Below are 21,944 nucleotides of genomic sequence, written 5' to 3' on the forward strand. Positions count from 1 at the left end.
GAAGGAAGGGATCTGGGGGGGAATCGTCCTGCCGCCCCTCCCCACAAGTGTTTATTTCTGATACTAAATGTGTATTTTCCGATCCCTCTCTCCCAGCTCCCCGGTTTCCTGCAGGTGGGTACAAAGGACCCTTTCAATGTCCCTGGAGTTGGGAGGGAGGAATGGGGGACATAAAGCCAGTCCTGTCTCTATTCTAGGTAGGAGAGAGTGGGTTCAAAAGACTGCTGGACTCACCTGTCAGCCCTCGCCCAGCCCAGGCCTCGGGACCTGGGGTTGGTGATTTGGGGGACAGTGCTACACTTGTCTCCACTGTTTGTTTTACTTCCCCAAAATTGACCTTTTTTTTCTAAAGAGTCCCAGAAAATGGGGAATTGTTCCTGTAAATATGTATTTTTCAAGGTGAAAAAAAAAGAAAGAAAAACCTTCCATAATCAAGAGCAGACCAATATTCCAGAAAACTGTCACTTTAACAGAGAAGATCAAATTCTACTTTTGCATCAGTGAACTGTTAATACTAAAGCTAATTTTAATTAAACCTTATAAATAAATCCATCCAGGCTGGGCAAGGTGGCTCATACCTGTAGTCCCAGCACTCCAGGGGGCCAAGGAGGGTGGATCACTTAAGCCCAGGAGTTTGAGACTAGCCTGGACAGCATGGGGAAGCCCTGTCTCTACAAAACATACAAAAAAAAAAATTTATCCAGGCGTGGTGGCACGTGCCCATAGTCCCAGCTACTTGGGAGGCTGAGGTGGGAGGATTACTTGAGCCCGGCCTCCAGGCCTCAGTGCTGAGTGTCACTGTACTCCTACCTAGGCAACACAGTGGTACCCTGTCTCATAAATAAATAATAAATAAATCCAGCCAGGTGCAGTGACTCACACCTGTAATCCCAGCACTTTGGGAGGCCAAGGCAGGTGGATCATGAGGTCAGGAGTTCGAGACCAGCCTGGCCAACATAGTGAAACCCTGTCTCTACTAAAAATACAAAAATTAGCTGGGCATGGTGGTGGGTGCCTATAATCCCAGCTACTGGGAAGGCTGAGGCAGGAGAATCGTTTGAACCCAGGAGGCAGAGGTTGCAATGAACCGAGATCATGGCACTGCACTCCAACTTGGGCAACAAGAGTGAAACTCCTTCTCAAAAAGATAAATAAATAAATCCAATCACAGCCAACTTTGACCACATAAGATCCCTTTTCCACAATCCTTTTACAACTTTTTTTTTTTTTTTTTTTTTTTTTTTTTGAGACAGAGTCTTGCTTTTGCCCAGACCAGAGTGGTGCAATCTTGGCTCACTCCACCTCCCAGGTTAAAGCGATTCTCGTGCCTCAGCCTCCCGAGTAGCTGCAATTACAAGCATGCACCACCACGCCCGGCTAGTTTTTGTATTTTTTGTAGAGATGGAGTTATGCCATGTTGGCCAGGCTGGTCTCTAGTTCCTGGCCTCATGTGATCTACGTGCCTCAGCCTCCCAAAGTGCTGGGATTACAGGCACGAGCCACCATGCCTGGCCTCCTTTCACAATCTTTTTCTTTTAATGTATCAGCTGTTTTTCTTTTTTTTTGTCGTTCTTTGTTTCTTGAGGCAGAGTTTCGCTCTTGTTGCCCAAGCTGGAACGCAATGGTGTGATCTCAGCTCACTGCAACCTCTGCCTCCTGAGTTCAAGCGATTCTCCTGCCTTAGCCTCCCAAGTAGCTGTGATTACAGGCATGCACCGCCACACCTGGTTAATTTTTCTTTGGTTTTTTTTTTAATAGAAATGGGATTTCACCATGTTACCCAGGCTGGTCTCGAACTCCTGACCTCAGGTGATCCACCTGCCTCAGCCTCCCAAAGTGCTGGAATTACAGGAGTGAGCCACCACGCCCAGCCTCAGCTGTTTTTCCTTATATTTTTGTCTCTCTTATTCTGAAACAGCCAGTCATTATCTTTCAGTACATAATTTATTAATATTACTCCTTTTCCTTTAACAGAAAACACAACCTCATGTCTTATAACTTTTCTTACTAAAATTACTCCCTATATATTTTGCATACAAAGTTTCTTTATTATTCTAATTGTTTTAATTACATATATTTTCAGAATTTTAATCCTTAGAAATTGTGAATTGTCTGTCACCAGCATTCTGTAGATTAACATTTCATAATTTTTAAAAACATGTGGCCGGGCGCGGTGGCTCAAGCCTGTAATCCCAGCACTTTGGGAGGCCGAGACGGGCGGATCACGAGGTCAGGAGATCGAGACCATCCTGGCTAACACGGTGAAACCCCGTCTCTACTAAAAATACAAAAAACTAGCCGGGCGAGGTGGCGGGCGCCTGTAGTCCCAGCTACTCCGGAGGCTGAGGCAGGAGAATGGCGTAAACCCGGGAGGCGGAGCTTGCAGTGAGCTGAGATCTGGCCACTGCACTCCAGCTCGGGCGACAGAGCAAGACTCCGTCTCAAAAAAAAAAAAAAAAAAAAAAAAAAAAAAAAAAAAAAAAAAAAAAACATGTGCTTCCTCATAGTATAGCTTCTCATGTGATTAACAGACCCAAATATGTTTAGCTTTTCAATACCACATTAAAACGAGATGCCAGGCCAGGCACAGTGGCTCATACCTATGATCCCAGCACTTTGGGAGGCCAAGGCAGGAGGCTCACTTGAGCCTAGAAGTTTGAGACCAGCCTGGGCAACACAGCAAGATCCTGTCTCTACAAACAAATTACAAGTTAGCTAGGTGTTGTGGCCCATGCCTGTAGTCTTAGCTACTGGGAGGCTAAGGCTAGAGACTCGTTTGAACCGAACAGGTTGAGTTTGCAGTAAGCTATGATCACACCACTGCACCCGGCATGGGTGACAAGTGAAAACTTGTCTCTAAAAAATAAAATTTAAAAATTGTTTCACAAAAGAATAGAAAAAGAATGTATAACTTCTAAATCAGAAGAAGAAAGATTAAGTGAGGAAAATAACTCCTAAAGAAATAAGGAGGCCGGGCGCGGTGGCTCAAGCCTGTAATCCCAGCACTTTGGGAGGCCTGAGACGGGCGGATCACGAGGTCAGGAGATCGAGACCATCCTGGCTAACACGGTGAAACCCCGTCTCTACTAAAAATACAAAAACTAGCCGGGCAAGGTGGCGGGCGCCTGTAGTCCCAGCTACTCCGGAGGCTGAGGCAGGAGAATGGCGTAAACCCGGGAGGCGGAGCTTGCAGTGAGCTGAGATCCGGCCACTGCACTCCAGTCCGGGCGACAGAGCGAGACTCCGCCTCAAAAAAAAAAAAAAAAAAGAAATAAGGAAATGATTTTAAAGATACTGAGGTAAAGCAAGATAAATAGAAACACAAAATAAGGAGGTAGAAATAAATATGACAAATGAAAATAAAAAGATATGGACTACATTCTCCAGTTAAAAGATGGATATTCTTAATCCAGCTATGTGGTTTTTCAAGAGACACACACAAAATGAAATGATACAGAAGAGTTAGGAGGGAAAAGATAAACCAGGCATACAGTAGTGTATGCATAGATACACTTTTGTGAGTTTTGTGGCATTTTACTCTCAGGCAAAATTGATGTTTTGGGGAAAGCATTACTAGAGATGTTTTAAAGGGCATTAAATACTGATTATTATAATAATATCTCCACACAAAGCACTTACAATGACCTGGGGGCAGTTCTCAACCCCTTAGTTAAATTAACCCCCATTTTATAGGTGAGGAGAAGCAAGCACAGAACAGTCAAGAAGTATTTTCTGAATTTTCATGTAAGCTATCTTTTCAATTATCTGCCTTATGATTTGTGCTTCCAAATTTTTATTTTAAAATTTTTTCCCTGCTCCAACATCAATAAGTGGTCCTCCTTTTTTTAGCATTAACTTTATAGTTAATTTATAGCAATTCACAGATCTATAATCTGGCTCAAGTCCACGCTCATATGGAACAAGTGGTGGAGGCCCAGTTTTAATTTTTCTCTGTAGAGTGAGTCCATTTTGCCAATACAATTTATAAATAATCTTGTCCACTGATTTGTGGTGTTTCCTTTTTATCTTATATTAAGAGTGTGTGTGTGTGGTAGGTAAACATTGTTCATATTCAGTGGTTCTCTACTTCCAGGAGCACAGAGTTACCCCTCCCTCACCCCTTGGCATTGTCATTCGTTCTGGCCAATTTTATTTGAGAAGTGATGTATGGAACTTCCAGGTCTAAGCATTCAATGGCCAGAATCCCTCTCCATTCCTAGCTTCCCTGCTATAACTGTGATGACAACCTTCTTAGTTCATAGTTTTCTATCCTTCTATTTTTCAACTTGTGTCTTCTTTTGTTTTAATTATAAAGTTGCTCTTGGAGGGCTCGTTTCTTTGTTTGTTCATTTGTTTGTTTCAGAGACAGGGTCTTGCTGTGTTGCCCAGGCTGGACTCAAATTCCTGGACTCAAGCAATCCTCCACCCCAGCCTCCTGAGCCTAAGTAACAGGGGCTATAGGCAAGTGTCTGCCACTATGCTTAGCTTTGTCTCATCTTAATTTTTTTTAATTTCAATACAAGAATCTCTATTTTTTAACTGATCAGTTTAAGCCATTAATATTTATTGTGATTACAACTGTATTATGATTTAGTTATATCATCAAAGCTCTTTTTTATTTGTTTCTTCCATATTTCCTGTTTTCCATTGAAAAGATTACATTTTTTTTTACTGGTTTAAAAAATTGTACTAATAATTTTTATAGTGATTGTTCTTAAGATTAACTTGTAATTATCCTACTCATTTACTGAATATATTAATTCATAAATATAATTCATATTCTCCCAACAAGATATATGCTTTAGCATAATCTTAGTTCCTTGATTAATTCCACATCCAGCATCATATTGATATTTTCTGGAATTTTGGTTATGGGTAATTGTGGACATATTATCAATTTTTCATTTTCAAGATATTAGCTGTTATCCACAGTATATTATATAGGTATATATCATGATATTAACAATAACCTTTACTCGCTCTTACTTCCTGTATCTCTTGCAACAGCTCCTGGGATTTTCCCTTCCTTCGTGAGAACTTTTTCCTACAGTGTTTTCAATGTGGGTCTCTGTACAGCAAGTATTCTGAGGCCTCTTTTGCCTAAAAATGTTTTTATTATACCCTCACATTTGAATTTAAAAATTTGCTGGATATAAGATTATAGGTGTAGGCTGGCCACGGTGGCTCATGCCTGTAACCTCAGCATTTTGGGAGGCTGGGGCAGGATGATTGCTTGAAGCTAGGAGTTCAAAACCAGACTGAGAAACACAGGGAAACCCCATCTCTACAAAAAATTAAAAGATGAACCAGGTGTGGTAGCACATACCTGTGCTCCTAGGTACTCAGGAGGCTGAGGTGGGAAGATTTGCTTGAGCACAGGAGTTCAACGCTGCGGTGAGCTGTGATTGAGCCACTGCACTGCAGCCTGGGTGACAGTGCAAGACCCTGTCTCAGCAAAAAAAAAAAAATGGTAGATATAAAGTGGGTTGTTTTTTTTTCGATACCTTAAAAATAATGTGTAGTCTTCTTGCATTGTTGAATCATGTTGAAAGGTCTAAAGTCGGTGTGATTCTTACCCTTTATCCACGACCTGCTCTCTCATTAAAACTTTTTCCTTCTTTTCAAATTTTTTAAAGTTTTCCCTTTTTTTCTAATATTCTTAAATTTTAATATAATTGTGACTAGGTACGGGTTTTCCTCATATCACCTTTTGGAATTCTGTGGCGTCTTTCCTCCCTAACGTTTGAAAATCCCTCCCACCTTTTTCTTCTGCTCTGTCCTCCCACCCACTTCTCTCCTCACAGTCCCTGTCCTTCTTTCTGTGCCCCGGCTGCTTTGCCAGGATTCCTTCCCCTCGTTTGTCACTTTGCAGATTGTTTTCCTCGGCTGCGTCTGTCCCACTGTATTTCAGTTACCACATTTTTCTCAATCATTATTTTGATACCTGAAATTCCTACTTAGTTCTTTGTGCTCCCTGTTATTGCTTTCTATTGCTAATATCTTTCCTTAATTCTTCAAGGATGTTACCGCATTTATCTTTAATTCTTTGCCCAGAGGTTCTGACACTCCTGCTGCACACAAGCCATGCTGTGGAGGGCGCTGTTTTTCTCTCAGGCGCTGTTCTCTCCAGGCGTCTTGTTACTTTGGCCTGGGAGGGTATGTCCCCCAGAGGGGCTCAGTTCCTCTGTCTTCCGGTGTGGCCTGGGGAGGTGCTGAAGGCCACAGCCTGGTTTGGTGGGTCCTGGCAAGCTTTGGAGAGAGGAAGAGGGAGCAGAGAGGCCTCGTCACCCTGGCTCAGCCGGTCAGCCTTCCTATTTCTTGCCCCACCACCGGGCTGCCCTCTAGCTGGGCTCCACCTTCCAGTCTCCAGGATGGAGAAGGCTGGAGGGGGTGGTCTCCGCAGTTGCAGCCCAGCCCTGGAGACGTGGACGGAGTAGGCAGGCAAGGGAATGGAAACGCGGCGGGTGTGCTCCAATTGGGATTTTCCATGGAAGGTCTATCTCCAAAGGAACTAGAGGTTAGAGTGGAATGAGTGGGATGAGTGGGATGCGGAAACCGCAAGGGTCAGTGCAGGAACCTGAGGCTGCCAGCATCCAAGCTTTGCAGCCCAAGACCTAGCGAGGCGAGGGTCCGGCACAAAGGGAAGCTGTGTGGACCCAGCCGCCTCTGGAGGGACAACGGTCTTGGGAAAGTTGGCAGAAGCAAAATGGAATCAAAATGAGAAAAAGAAAATCTGACAAACACAGCAGAAAGGAGAAGGGCAGAGAGGGTCGGGAAGGGAGAACCAAAGGTGCCCTGCAGCCTGACCAAGCTCCCGGAGCTGCGTTGGCCACAGGTTCCCCAACTCCTCCCCACACGGTTGCCACCACCAGGAAGCACCCAAAGGATGCCAGCGGCAGAGGCCCGGCTGCCCCCACCAAGTTTCGCCAAGAAAGGGTCAGTCGTGAGAGCAGAAGGCAGGGAGATGGCTCCTGAGGGTTCCCTCCGCCTCCCCAGGCGGGGCCTCCACCCAGTCTGCAGCCCTCACCCCACATGGGGCCAAGACAGTATCCAGCCTGCCCAGGGCTCTGCAGCCCTAAGCGTTTGCCGCTGGAGTCAATATGTCTTCCTATGCATGCAGGTTCTCCAGGGTGATTTGTTTCATTTTTTTGAGACAGTGTCTTGCTCTGTCATCCAGACTGGAACGCAGTGGTGCGATCATAGCTCATTCCGGCCTCCACCTCCTGGGCTCAAGGGATCCTCCCACCTCAGCCTCCCAAGGACCTGGGACTACAGGTGCACACCACTATGCCCTGCTAGTTTTTTTAATTTTTTGTGGTGACAGGGTTTTGCCATGCTGCCCAGGCTGGTCTGGAACTACTTGGCTCAAGGGATCCTCCCTCCGCAGCCTCCCAAAGTGCTGGAATTCTAGGCGTGAGCCACCACACTTGGCCCAGGGTTGATTTTTGTTTTGTTTTTGTTTTTGTTTTGTTTTTGAGACAGAGTCTCACTCTTGTCTCCAAGGCTGGAGTTCAGTGGCGTAATCTCGGCTCACTGCAGCCTCCACCTCCCAGGTTCAAGTGATTCTCCTGCCTCAGCCTCCCAAGTAGCTGGGACTATAGACATGAGCCACCACACCCAGCTAATTTTTGTATTTTTAGTAGAGATGGAGTTTCACCGTGTTGGCCAGGCTGGTCTCGAACCCCTGACCTCAAGTGATCCATCTGCCTCAGCCTTCCAAAGTGCTGGGATTACAGGTGTCAGCCACCGCCCCTGGCCCAGAGTTGATTTTTTATTAACTTTCTTTGCCCTGGGCAGGACCAAAGGCCCTCATATTCTGTTTCTTAAAGGGGGCTGTATGTGCATAAATATATGGACATCATTTTACATAGATTCTTTCTATATTATGTATCATCATAAAATTTTAATGGAAAAAAGTATTATCAAATCACCTAAAAGTCCCAGGCTTGGTGGCTCACGCCTGTAATCCCAGCACTTTAGGAGGCCAAGGCGGATGGATCACCTGAGGTCAGGAGTTCGAGACCATCCTGGCTAACACAGTGAAACCCCATCTCTACTAAAAATACAAAAAATTAGCAGGGTGTGGTGGCATGCAGCTGTATTCCCGGGTACTCAGAAGGCTGGGGCAAGGAGAATCGCTTGAACCTGGGAGGCGGAGCTTGCAGAGAGCTGAGATGCCATCACTGCCCTCCAGCCTGGCGAGACAGCAAGACTCCGTCTCAAAAATAATAATGATAATAAATAAATAAATATAAAATAAATCACCTAAAAGCTGGGGAACAAGAAGGACACCTTAACTTACATGAAAATTGATCATCTGGGCCAGTTCTGAAGCTTGTCACAATTCAGATTTGTCAGAAACTGGATCCAGTGAGCACCATCGCCTGCCCCAGACCCAATCAGCCGAGCATGGGGAGAGCAAAGAATTTCGAAGTTTAAAGTGTGCCTGTGAAGAACTGCTTTGTGTTGGATGAATAAGTTTAAATTCTTTGAAATCTGGGTTTTTTCTTTCTTTCTTTGGGTTTTTTGTGGGTTTTTTTGAGACAGGGTCTTGCTCTGTTGCCCAGGCTGGAGTGCAGTGGCACCATCTCTACTTGCTGCAGCCTTGACCTCCTGGGCTCAGGTGATCCTCCTGCCTCAGCCTCCCAAGTAGCTGGGACCACAGGCACGCGCCACCATGCCTGGCTAATTTTTTTAATTTTTTGTAGAGACAAAGTCTCACTATGTTGCCCAGGCTGGTCTCAAACTCCTGGGCTCAAGCAATCCTCCCCCAGCCTCAGCCTCCCAAAGTGCTAGGATTGCAGGGGTGAGCCACAGCACCCAGCCCTTGGAAATCTTTTGTAATGCCCAGTGATGTTTGTAATGTGGTGATAGCAGAGACCAAGTCAGGGTCCCTCATTCCTGAACACAAGTGGGACAGAGTCCCAGCCTTCTTGCGGCAGATATCACCATGAGGCTGGGCCCTGGACAACAGCGTGAGTGAGATAAGCTGGGGAGCTTCCACCGGGCCAGGCTGTCGGGACCTTGGCCTGAGTGTGACCCAGGGCAAGCCAGGGTCAGTCTGCCATGAGCGTCAAGGTTCAGTGTGGACCTGCGCTCAGGGCCTGGGACTGTGAGAGATGTGTCAGTCAGGGGGACCAGGCTCTGCTGCAAAAACAAAGGCCCCAAGAGCTCAGTGGCTTCAGCAGCAAAGGGTGGTCTCCTGCTTGGGTTTTGGTGGGGAGGTGGGATCCGCTCCAGGAGTCACTCAGGGCCCATGCCGGGGCACCGCCTTCCTTAGCCCACCCCTGGAACCGCAGCCTCTCCGGGCACTGCAACAGGGGAGATGCCGCTGGGCCATGGTCAGCCAGGAGGTGACACAAAGGTGGCACGGGAGGTGACATGCGAGATGATGCAGGTGATGTGGGAGGTGACACAGAGCTGATGCAGGGGTGACATGGAGGTGACACCAACCCACTGGCCAGGCCCTCGCTGCCGGGGCAGGCAGAGGCAAGGGAGCAGATGAGTGTTCAGTGAGCAGAATCGGGCTCGGGTTCTGGTCAGGAACATCAGTCCAGCCTGGGGCTGGGGCAGGTTTAGCCTTTGGCCGGGCAGGGTCCTGTGGGGTCGGGGTCGGGGTCCGGGTCGGGGCCGGGGCCCCACTGGTAAGTTCCGGTCCCACAGCCGGGTCCCGGCGCCTCCCTCCTCACAGGGACCGAGCGCCGGGCTCGGGAGCCCCCTTGTGGCCATCTGGTGATACTGCAGGCTCCGCTGGCGCCAAGGCCGGGAGACTCCCGCCTGCCCCGGCCAGATGGGGATCTCAGGCAGATGAGCTTCGAGGGCAGCCCTACCCGCCAGGAATATGTTTGCCCCCCACCTACAGGCCAGCCGTGGCCACGGTCCAGTCCCTTCGTAACATCACGTGGTGAGGCCTACCCTAACCCAAGGCCTGCCTGAGTGGGGTCTCTCTGTGTGGGCCTGCACCAACCTCCCTGCATCACACTCCACCGCACGCACCTGTGTGATACCTGTCTCCATCCAGGCGTGGAGCCTCTCTTCCTAGGAGGCGTTCCAGAGACGCCCCGGGGGGCGGGGGCCACTCAGGTGCACCCCACGGGTGCAGGTTTCAGATGGGAGACCAGCCCGCACCTGCTGTGTGGCTCCTGCGGCGAGCACTGCCTCCTGGTGTTGTGGATCTGGCATCCGGTGCACAGGCCCACCCCGCCTCACCATCCCCTCCAGGACCACCAGCCGTTTGTGTGCAACTTCCCACAGCAGCCTTGAAAGTGTTCACTGAGGGAACGTGACACGGACCAGCTCTCGGGGAAATCACTCCCTGGGGCGGATACTCATGAGGGCGGGAGAAAGGTTTCCTCAAGGCGCATGCACTTTGCTACACGTGTTTCCAGTGAGCTCCACATTCAGCTTGTTTCACAAGCAATGAGTAAAAGTGAGTCGGTCACCTTAGGTCACCTTCAGCCGGGCGAGTGCTATGGGCCAGCAGGGGCTGCACGGCAGTGGGAGTGCAGACTGAGAAAATGCAGCCCCCGGGGCATTACTCATCTCTCCAGCTCTGGTCCGCTGTCGTACCAGGAGTCTGATGAGGCCTGTGTCTTTCTCCTTCTTGAACAGCCCAGAGAATTCATCTAAACAGCTTTCCCACAGCCGCTCCCCACGCCAGGTGGCCCGATGGGAGTTCCGGACCAGAGCTGTCTCGAGGGACATGCATTCACACAGCCTCAGAGATTATTGATGTTGGAGCAGCCCCAGTGGGTGTGGCTGGCTTAGGGGCTGGCATTGGAACAGTGTTTGGAAGCTTGATCGCTGGCTATGCCAGGAACCTGTCTCTCAAGCAGAGCTCGCCTCCGATGCCATTCTGGGCTTTGCTCTGTCTGAGGCCATGGGACTCTTCTGTTTGATGATCATCTTCCTCGTCCTCTTCATGTGAGGCTCCGCAGGAGTCACCTGCCTGTCCCTGCTGCCTGTCCCTACTCCACGCCATTGCTGGTGCTGGGGTGTGCTAAGTTTTACCATTAAACACACGTTTAGCTCAAAGAAAAAAAAATTCTCCCCCACATAAATGTTACTGCGAAGACCTGAACCATGGGCTGGTGCTCATCCTATCAAATTTCACCAGTTGATGGCTTCCGTCATCGTGAGTTTTCCTTCTCAGCCATTATGACCATCAAGGGTGACTCTGTTTTGTAAAATGTTTCAGCATTACACTTTGTCCAGAGGATTTGCCAGTGGCAGGTGTGAGTGAGGAGGTGGCCCCTGGGGCTCTCACACTGCTGGGCAGGACGCAGGTTCGGGCGATGCTTGGGAAGAAAACACTGAAAAATCCAGTAAAGTTACCAAGGTGCAGCAACACAGGATGGCTCCCCCTCTCCACAGTACAAGAACCTCGCCTGGGCATGTGGCACCCAAAGGCAGGTCTCTCTTCCTGGCTCCCTGGCAGCTCAGGGCACTGGCATGTCTAAGTTCTGGGCAGCAGCGTGTAGGCAGGTGCCTTGTGCCAGCTCCTGAGACCCATCCCAAAGAGACCCCAGAAGCATCCCCTGTCACTTCTCCACCCTGGCTGTGCTGCAGCTGAGACCTGATGGCGCAGCCTGACCTGTGAGAGCAAGAATCACACGCAGGACCCAGGGGCCACGAGTAGGAGGGACCTGTGTCCTGGCAGCCTGGACCACCTGCCCAAACTCACCCGGGAGGGAAATGAATGTGTATGTTGACAAGCACCACCATCGTCCTAGCCTGGGGTAGGGCTTGAGTGTCCCCTCCAACATTCATGTGGAAATTTAATTGCCACTGTGGCAATATTAAGAGGTGGGGGGCTGGGTGCGGTGGCTCACGCCTGTAATCCCAGCACTTTGGGAGGCCAAGACAGGCGGATCACTTGAGGTCAGGAGCTCGAGACCAGCCTGGTCAACATGGCAAAACCCTGTCTCTACTAAAAATACAAAAAATTAGCCGGGTGGTGGCAGGCGCCTGTAATCCCAGCTACTTGGGAGGCTGAGGCAGTAGAATTGCTTGAACCCCAGAAGCGGAGACTACAGTGAAACAAGATCGCACCACTGCACTCCAGCCTGGCGACAGAGCAAGACTCCATCTCAGGCCCGGCGTGGTGGCTCAGGCCTATAATCCCAGCACTTTGGGAGGCTGAGGCGGGCGGATCACGAGGTCATGAAATCAAGACCATTCTGGCTAACACGGTGAAACCCCATCTCTACTAAAAATATGAAATATATATATATATATCGCCGGGCATGGTGGCGGGTGCCTGTAGTCCCAGCTACTCGGGAGGCTGAGGCAGGAGAATGGCGTGAACCCGGGAGGCGGAGCTTGCAGTGAGCCGAGATCACGCCACTGCACTCCAGCCTGGGCAACAGAGCGAGACTCCGTCTCAATAAAAAATAAAAATAAAAAGAGGTGAAGAGATAGGGCTGCTAAGAGGTGATGAGGCCAGGTGGGCTCCACCCTCACGGAGGGGTTAACGTCGTTATCTCGCGGTGTGTTTACTATCTGCACTGTGGGTGGTTACGACAGCAAGCTGGGCCCTCTCCATCTCTCACCCTCTCCTGCCCCTGCACCTTCTGCCATGAGCTGGCACAGCATGAAGACCCTCGCCAGAGCTGGCAGCTCAATCTTGGACTTCCCAGCCTCCAGAACTGTAAGAAATAAATGTCTTTTCTTTGTAAATTAATTCCCCAGCCTGTGGTATTATTATAGCCACACAAAATGGACAGCCTGTTGCATCGGGGATTATGTTTCAACACAAGTTTTGGAGGGGACGCAAACGTTCAAAGCCCAGCGGCCACCATGGGTTCTTTCTCTCGGGGGACAGTGTGATGTTAACGCCACTTCCTTGGCAGCTGCCCCAGCCCCGAGAGGACGGAGTCCCCTCCACATCAGCCATGGAGTGAGGAGAGGCGGTACTGTCCCAGGGAAATCTGGGGCCTCGTGTCAGTGCAGGGTGGTGGGGATGGGCACGGGCCAGGGGCTGCCATGTGTCTGGCAACACTCCTGCTCACCTTCCCCTCTGTCTTGACCTCCCTCTGGCACCCAGGCCCCTTCCTCCTCCTGCCCCCTTCTGCCTCCCTCTGGTGTTCCCCCACCCTGCCCACTGCCTTTTCTACCCTCTCCTCACCCACCTCTTGACTCTCTGCACCCTTTGTCCTCACGCCCAGTGCAGCCCTAGTCACACTGCCGGGGCCTGCCTGCGGGCCCAGCCCCAAAGACAGCGGGTCTCCCTCACATCCTCTGATTGGAGGGTGTCTTTTCCCTTCATCTGTCTCTGGTTAAATGGCAGTTACCTTGTTTTTACAACAAATGAAGCCACCCATGTTTCAGCCAGGGTGGGAATGTGGCTTTGCCGCCTCCGCCACCGTTCTGCACTGGCAGTGACTCTGATGGCTTTTCCCTCTGGGGTTGCCACTTAGTGCATCTCCATCATTTTACTGCATAAAATGAATCCAATAATGTTTGCTTTTTTATTGCTTAAGATAAGTGAGTTCAATTTCGCTCAATTGGGTTTTTATTATTATAGGCTGTTTTCCTATAGAAAATGTGAGTGTGCTCTGAAAGGAAGACGAAGGGTCAGAAGTTCAAGCACATTTTATCTTTTTGGATGACTGATCTTGTTGCGTCTGTGATTAGACTCCGACGTCTCTTCCCACAAGCAGATGGAGGCGGGTCTGACCCAGCTCCCAGCCCTACCCTTCTAGGGAAATGAAGGGGGACACGGTCCCACTCTCTGCAGTAAAGGAGAGTGGCTGGGGCTTTGGCCAGGGCGGCCCTGGGTAAGCCGGGCTGCAGAACTTCCCAAGGACTCAGGAGCTCCCAGACTGTGCTGCTGGAATCTCCTGGGAAGAGAATTGTTGACATGTGCTGGGTGAAACAGAGCTGGAGGCTGGGTTACTGCCGTGCAGGTTAAGCTGGATGTTGCTCTGTGTGAGGGGTTAAATATGTGCTGGCGTTATGTAGGAAGAACTTGATCACCACGATGGCTCTTATATGATCAAAGGCAATTTGCAAGCTCACAGCTTCTGCAGAATGTGAGCCTGGGCCAAGTTGCAGAGTATTTTTGATGTCACGCTGGGGCCTCCTGGGCAATGGCAGAGGGAGGGTGGGCTCCTGCCAGCTGCGTGTGCTGGATCACCAGGCACTCCCATCGCCCCTACAGGATTGTGGCAAGAGGAGCCACAGCTGAAGCTCGTGCTGAGAAACAAAGCCCTTTGCCTCAGACCCAGGAGTCTGGTGTCTTCTGGGGCATCCATGATACCACAGGCTCACCTGTGGGCAGGTGGCCAGTCATGACACCCATGTCCCTGCCAGTGGAAGTGTACAGATTGTCCTGGAACAAGCTCTGGACCACAGGACCTGAGCGGACACTTCCGAGAAGCACTTTCCTCCTAAGGAGAGGGAGGCACCCAAGGAGGAGCCGTCCCTCCTTCCCTGACACGGATGATATTTTGAGACAATGTGATGCTCGCTGCTGTTGTGGCTCCATCACCAACCCACCCAGATGGTAAAGAAAGATGGGCTGAGCCTGGGTCCTCCATGGCCAGGTGACCCTGGTAGGGGTCACCTCAGACTTCCACAGAGTGACCCGACAATGTCTTCACAGCTACAATCTGTCATGTACTTCACAATTAGAAAAGAACTCACTCACTCATCTAGAGGAGCCGATGGGCTGGGGCTTTCTTGGTGCAGCTTCAGCAGCACCTGAATTCCTGGTGGCGGTGGAGCTATGGTGGGGCATGCATACTGTATGGCCAGGCCAGGCCTCCGGGCCTCAAATGTGTCAGGGCGAGGGACACACACGGGGGTTTTGGCGAGCATCTCAGACAAGGCAGAGCCCTGTCATCTGGAAGTGGGGTGTCTCTTGCCACAACTGCTCACGCTAGGAGAACAGCACACCCCACTCCGGGGCGGCGACATAAGCCACTGTGTATCCAGAGACAGGGTTTGTCTTCTCTGCCCCTTGATCGACTCTCTTGCCCTCAGAGGGCTGTGGGGAGGACGAGGGACAGCATCTGGCCGTACTGGGAGGCAGGGGTTGCAGGGCAGGGAGGTATCTGCTGGTGTAGAGGCGGACTAGGCCACGAGAGGCAGCAGATCACCTGCAGACAGCCTCTCTCTTGGGACAGGACCTCCACTGCCCAATTTCTCTCCCCCACATGCACACCTCCCTTCCCAGCCGAACCACACGGGTGCACCCAGCTGCATCTCCGTCCACGCTCTGCTCAGCATCCCAGCCCCACCTCTTCCCTCTGAGCTGCCCACTTCTCCCTGGGGCCCTTTCAGCTCCCTTTGCTGGTGAGCTGCCCACCACGGTCCTCTCAGGTGCTGACACACCCAGCTCTCTGCCTCCAGGCTGTTGCACCTGCAGGCCTCCCTCGGGGCCAGCTCCCAAGCCCACCTGAGGAGGCCTCCCTGCTCCTCCCAGGCCCTAACTCCCCAAAGTGTGGCTGTCCCCTGGCGTCTCTGTGTGGGTTGGGCCCCGGGCCCCAGCACGGGGCCAGTGGGTAGTGGACACGCATCAGGACTCACGTACTGGCCAGGAATCAGTGAGGGGACAAGGGAGCCGGCTGGCGTCTCCATTGAATCTGGCCATCGCAGGACACCTCAGAAAACTCGGGAAGGGCAGGCTGGAGTGCGACCAGGTCCCCATCCTGTTTCCAGGGGAGATCCCAGAGGCCAAAAACCTCAGGCCATGAGCCTGACAAAAGCCCCCTGCTTCCCAGCCCTGCTGCAGTCGGAGCCACAGCTGAGCCTCGTCGTGGAAACCAGGTGCTACTGGGCAGGGTGGGGCTTGATGTCCGCTCCAATGCCCTCAGAGTCAGTTGCAGGGGCGATGGGCCATTGAACCAAGTTGGAGCGGGTAGAGCCAGGGTCCCTGGCCCCATTGGTGAGGGGGGACAGCTGGGACTTGGACCTCCACTGCCGGGGATGTGGTGGCAGAGGTAGAGGGCATGGCCTGTACCAAGGAGCATGGAGACCAGGGACCACTCCTGAAAAGGCCAGGAGGAGGGAGGTGTGTGCAGGACAAGGTTGCCTGGGGTGTCTTGGAGCCCCAGAGCCTTTGCTGCCCTGAGAGTAGCTAAACTAGGGGAGTAGCTAAACCAGCAGCGGCCATCCCACCTCTGACTAGGGGATGTGGGCTTTCACAGGCCAGGCTGGGCCCACCGCCTCCCTGACTGCAGCCAGCAAGGAAGAGACCACAGGAAGGTTTCGAACAGGATGTCAGGAGCCCAGAGCCCCTCAGCCCCATTCACCTATAGCCACGCTGCCCGTCCGTTCCCATGGGATTTGCTGCGGGTGCCAGAGCCAAGAGGGTTGTGGGCTCGTGTTCACCCAGGAGACCCTTAAGGCAGGATGGGGCCAGCCCTGGCTTCAGCCCAGGGTGGAAACAGGCTCCAGCTCCAGAATGAAGCTCGCCCCTCACCCACTGCCCCCCCACTCCAGACCAACCCTCACGAGAAGGCCCAGGTCCTTCCTCTGGCCCGCCACAAGTCCCGCGGCCCCTCTTCTCTCTCCATGCCAGGCCTGGGGCCTCTCCACAGCTGCTCATCACCACCCCTCCCTGGCCCCCCAGCCCCCACCCGGCCCCGCAGAGCTTCCAATTCCCAACACGATTGTTAGTGGTCCCGGCACAGCCCAGAGCAAGATGACTCAGACCTCCTACCCAGGCCAGTTACCCGTGCCCACGCATGGCGCTGGAAGGGGATGCTGGGGACATGGTCGGAGGCGGGGCCAAGGCTTGGGTTTAGAGGTGGGCGGAGCGCCGGCCAGTCTGACCTGGGCAGGGAGGTAATCCCCGTGACCGTGACCCTGACAACAGTGGTCCCAAGGCCAGTTGCCTAGAAGGCAGGTGACTTTCCAAGGCCAGACCCCAGGTGGCCTGGAGCTGGGGGATGAGGACTGTGTGGGGTTGCGGTGCAGCTGAGGCGGCCACCAGCCACGCCCTTAACTGCTGCAGTTGTCCGGAAGGGCGCTTGGGGAGGACCCCACTTGGGGAGGACCCCGCTTGGGGAGGACCCTGATTGTGCAGCCTGCTCCACTCCCATCGATGGTTTTAGCCCCGGATGGTGAAACCTTGGCGCCTTTGGGCTGTGGAAATGCGGGAAGTGGAGGTCCAAGCAGTGAACTGTGACAGGTGAGATGTGTGTGACTGTCACCCACTCATGGAGCGGGCATCTTCCAACAGTCCTTTTAGGGGCCTCATAAAGGGCCCCTCCCCAGATGCTATGGACCTTCCCGGGCCAGATGGATACCGAGGGCCACATCGCAGGTGCAGGGGCCCAGGTGGAAGGCAGGTGAGAGACCCCTTGCAGATGGGCTTCAGGGCGGGTGCTGCCTGGGCTGGGGCTGCCAGCTCCTGTGCTGGGGCAAGGCCAGGATGGTAAGTTGGGGCAAGGCTCTGTGCTGCTCCTGGGGCTATGACCTGGGGCTGCCACATCAACTTGGGGACACCTGATTCCATCTGGCTGTGGCCATCCTAGGCTGGAGGAGCCCATGGGGAAGGTGGGTTCCACAGGAGGGGAGGAGGGAACCAGGTATGTGGGGACACTGTCATGCCTGAGGTTGAGGCATGGACACCTACGGGGCCAGGACACCTACGGGGCTGGGGGAAGATGGGGGTCAAAGTATCCCAGGAAGAGAAGTGGGAACACCAAAGCTGGAGTGGAGGAGCTGTCCCTGGGACAGAGCAGCAGTGGCCCCCAGGAGCTCCTGAGATCCCCCGGGGAAGTGGAGTGGCCCAGCCCCACCAGCATCCAGCACTTGGACACCACCATCTCCCCCCGCCGTCCACACACCCCTCCTGGCTCCCGGCCTCCCAGCCTGGCTGGTAAAGACAGGGACACAGGAACAGGCAAAGCAGTGCGGCCTTGGATACAAAACTGTAAACACGAGTCTTTAAAATGACAGAGGCCTCCTTGGCCCCAAAATCTGAGCCAGAGGCCCCCACCGAGGGAGCAGATCTCCGCCCACACTGCCCTCCCTTCCAACCCGGGCGGTCCAGCAGGCAGGGGCTGGACCGCCTCTGCTCTGCTCCAGCCCAGGCCTCCCAAACGGACCCACGCCTGGGGCGGGCTGGTGGAGCTGGGGCTGAGGATCCGCGGTCCGAGGAATTCCTGAGATGAAGAAGCGGCCGCGGGACCCCAGGCACGGGCACTCGAGGCACCTGCCCCTAGAGGAGCCCGCCCCCCACCCCATCCCATGCAAACCGCGCCCCAGCCAGCCCGGTATCTCTGCGCCCGAGGGGCGTCCCGGGGGCCGCGCGGGCCCTGTCACGTGTCCAGGGGGTCACGCGTGGGCGAGGAACCGTGGGGTCGCCCGGGTGGGCCGTGCAGCGGCGGCGGCGGCGGCACCGAGTTGCGCTGCGGGGGTGGCGGCTGCAGCTCCAGCGCTAGCGCAGGTGGCGGGAAGTCGCGCACCTGGCGGCGGTACTCCAGGAAGGTGCAGGCCTTGGTGGCGAGCGCCACCACGTTTTTGCCGACGAAGATGGCCGAGACGCGGCTGTCTCGGAACAGCGCCATGTTGGCAGCGCGCGCCAGCACGGCCACCACGTTGACGGTGGCGAGGCTGAGCACCGGGTAGAGCATCATCTTCTGCGGCGCGATGTGCTCGCCCTGCATGCTGACCTCGCTGAGCGCCACGCACGGCAGCACCAGCAGCAGCATGTAGCAGTAGAAGAAGGTGAGGCCCTCGGCCCACAGCGGCAGCCCGGAGCGCGGCGGCTCCCACAGGCTGGCCTGCATGTCCAGCAGGTCCAGCAGGTCCAGCGCCACCCAAAACAGGCGGCCGCGCAGGTCCTCGCGCTTGCGGAAGGTGCGCACGTACTCCATGCGGTCCAGCGCCACAAGCAGCAGGAACAGGCCGGGCACACACACGGACAGCAGCAGCGTCAGCGCCTTGCGCGCCACAGGGTCAGCCGCGCCGCGCCGCGCCGCCTTGTAGTTCTGGAAGATGAAGTAGAGCTTTATCTCCAGCACGAAGATGTAGAGGAACCACAGGATCATGGCGTAGCCGCGCTTGGCCGTGCGCACCTCGGCGCCCACCCACACGGCCACGTAGCGCAGCACCAGCAGGAAGCACACGTCGCCCACCAGCACGATGATGCACACGCCGATCTTGCGCGGGCCCTGGTTCTGCTCCACCAGGTACGCGTCCATGACCGCCATGCTGCCCATGATCACCAGCGTGGTCAGGCACACGTGGCGCCGGTCCGGGGGCGGCAGCACCATGGTCGGCCGCCGGACCCCGGCCTGGGCGCGCGCGGCCCCCACGCCTGGCGGGACAAGGCCCTGAAGCGCTCAGCCGGCGGGCATGGCGCGACGCGGCCTGGCGAGCTCGGAACCTGGGGAGACCGGAGGAGACAAGATCAGAGTGCGGGCTGGGGCGGTCTCCGCCAACATCCCCCAGCCCCGCGTGCTTCCCACCCGGCGCGGTCTCCGCGCCCGGGCCCCGAGGCATCGCATACGCCTGCGCCCATGCGCGAACCGGCGGCCGCGAAGCGCAGCGAGGCCTCCAGGGGGCGCTGCTGCCTCGGCAGAGCACCCGGGCCTCGTTCCCGCCGCCAGGAAGGAAACGGAACGGACGCGTTTTCTGCCCGCCGCGCGCGTTCCCGGAGCCCGGGGGGGTTTGTCACTGCTGGGCCCGCGCCGCCGTCCCTCCTGGCTCCGGCGGCCCGGACCCCACGCCCGCGCTGCTGGCCCCAGGCCGTTTCCGCGGAGTTCCAGGCGTACCCTCTCCCTGACGCCGCACTGGGCAGGGAGGCGGGCCTGCCCCTTGGCTCTTGGAGTGCCCAAGGAGGCCCCGGCCCTCCCAGGCTTCCTGATCCCGGACCGAGAGTCACCCAGGTCCCGATGCATCCGTCCCACACGCCTCTCCGAGCCTCCCCGCCCCTGCCTGGCAGCCCCCACGCCCCTCCTCCCTGCACTGGCAGGCTCGGTCTCCCCTCCTGTCCACCATCCACTGGACTGTCCTGCTCCCCATGGCTCCGCATTGCCTTGGCGAGGTGTTGTCCCCCACCATCTGCCCCGGCACAGCCACCCTACTCTGCTCCTGTGTGCCAGGGCGCTGCCTGTGGCTGCCCTCGAATCTCGAGAAGCCCCTCCACCAAGGCCCGTCGACAGGCCCCTGCAGCTCTGTCACACACCTGGCACTGGTCGTCATTGCCGTGCTGTCGGAGTCCCCACACCTGGGCCTGCGCACACCTGGGTGACGATGGAGGCCCGCACGCCCGCACCCACCCCAAAGTCACTGGCAAGCTCACTCCCAGCCAGTCCCTCACCCCCTCCACAGCCCCAGGCCTGGGGCTCCGTTTACTGCCCTGTCTAGACAAAGGCATAAAATTTAATGTTCCCGTGACAGTCGGGCGCTCGGACTGCCCTGCTGACACTGCAGCCCCCACTGATCCGGGAAAGCATTGAACTCTGCACTCCCACCCCTGCCCCCACACAGCACCCGCCTCCCAGGATCCCCACAGCCACACACAGGACACCCCCACCCCTCGGAGCACTGACAGGCCGCGCAGAGGGTGCCTTGGGGGTCCTCAGCACATGCCCCTGCCTCCAAGGTTCCCGCACTCCGGGTCCCACCGGGACACTCACCCGCTTTTTACTTCCACTGGATCGACACGTCTGACCCAGGAAGCCCTCTCTGGGACCACTCCGGGCCCACCGGGGCCTCCCCTAGCTGCAGCCGCAGCCTGAGAATTTCCTCCCTCTCCGCGCCTGGCGGGGCCGAATAGCTGAGGAGCCGCGGCGCCGCTCACCCTTTCCGGCCGTGCCTCCAGCCCCTCCGCCCCACTACGCTGTCGCTCGATCCTCAGCCACTTGGCAGATGCGGGCCGAGGGCCGAGGGGCTCTGCGCTGGCGAAGGGACGGACTCCAGCCCCTAGCACAGCCCCTGCCCCGGGAGGCCAGAGCCCGGCCCGGGCCGGCCCGGCCACCCCTCCCTAGGGACCTGGCCCCAGGCCCACCTGTCCTGGGTCTCCTGGGCCCCGGCCGAGGCCCCCCCTCCCCCCACGCCCCGCGGCTCAGACCTGGCACAGACTCTGGGGCCTCCAGGCTCTTCACTGCCCGCGCCCCGCAAGGATCCCCGCCCAAAACCAGCCCTCGGAGCCCCCGGGAGGAGGGGCGGGAGGGGGCTGCTGCGCTCCTGCCACGGGCCGGTGCAGAGCTTGGGCCGCTCCCAGCAGGCTGCGTCTCTGCTTGTCCCCCCGAGGCTTCCCCACGCAGGGCCGGGTCCCCTTCACCCCGCCGGCCCCAGGCCTCACCCCTGCCGCATTGGCCCCCGCCCCACCCCACAGTCCCCCCGGCCCGGAGGTGCAGGGTCGCCCAGGCCCGCTGCCCCCTCCGCGGAAGCAGCCGCGCGCCCAGCCAGTCCCGCCCGCGCCCGCGCCCGCGCCCGCGCCTACCCCGCCGCCCGCAGATGCTGCGCCGCTCCCGGGCCCGCCCGCCCAGCCTCTGCCACCACTGCCGGGGCCTCGCCGGCTCCTCCCGCCGCGCCCCTCCCCCGCCCGCGCGGCACCGCCCCCGACCCAGAGGCCCCGCCCCGCGCCACCTGGGGGCCTGGGAGCGCAGGGGTCCCGGCGCCCCGCCCCCTCCGCGGCGCCGGTTGTCACGGCGACAGCACTGAGCGGCGGCGCGCAGGACTGGTGGCTCCGGGGAGCGGGGCGCCCTCGTGCACCCCCAGGCCCGGAGTCCGGTCTCCACCCTCCTCTCCCACCGCCCAGAGTTGCCGGGTTCCACCCAGTGCCCCCCGCGCCCTGAAACTCCGCTGCCGCCCCCTAGAGCGACCCCACTCAGCCGGACAGGGAGCTGGCAGGGACTTAGGCGCAGGGCTGGCCTGGCCAGCGGGGCCCTCACGCGGAAATTCAGCCTTCCCAGGTTTCTTCTCAGGGCAGAGGAAAGGAATGATGAGCGGCCCCCACTTTCTTCTCCAGCCAGTTCAGG

General features: G+C 55.8%; 1 protein-coding gene and 1 pseudogene across 2 annotated transcripts; one reads left to right on the plus strand and one right to left on the minus strand.

Annotated features, from left to right (window-relative positions):
* The first annotated feature begins 9,325 nt into the window (after positions 1–9,325).
* On the plus strand, positions 9,326–10,927 carry LOC111538169 (annotated as a pseudogene).
* A 6,939-nt stretch (positions 10,928–17,866) lies between these two features.
* TMEM121 (transmembrane protein 121) lies at positions 17,867–21,475 on the minus strand. 2 transcript variants are annotated; one of them, XM_023205362.3, is made up of 2 exons: positions 21,407–21,475; positions 17,867–19,342 (listed from the first exon to the last, which is right to left on the minus strand). In XM_023205362.3, exon 2 carries the CDS (start codon positions 19,227–19,229, stop codon positions 18,273–18,275), a length of 957 nt encoding a protein of 318 aa, XP_023061130.1. In that variant the 5' UTR covers positions 19,230–19,342; positions 21,407–21,475; the 3' UTR covers positions 17,867–18,272. The 2 variants fall into 2 exon arrangements, with proteins under 2 accessions (XP_023061130.1, XP_023061131.1); XM_023205363.2 differs by lacking the exon at positions 21,407–21,475 and adding an exon at positions 20,598–20,944.
* Between the last annotated feature and the right edge of the window lie 469 nt (positions 21,476–21,944).

The sequence above is a fragment of the Piliocolobus tephrosceles genome, chromosome 6, assembly GCF_002776525.5.
Source record: "Piliocolobus tephrosceles isolate RC106 chromosome 6, ASM277652v3, whole genome shotgun sequence".
Lineage (NCBI taxonomy): Eukaryota > Metazoa > Chordata > Mammalia > Primates > Cercopithecidae > Piliocolobus > Piliocolobus tephrosceles.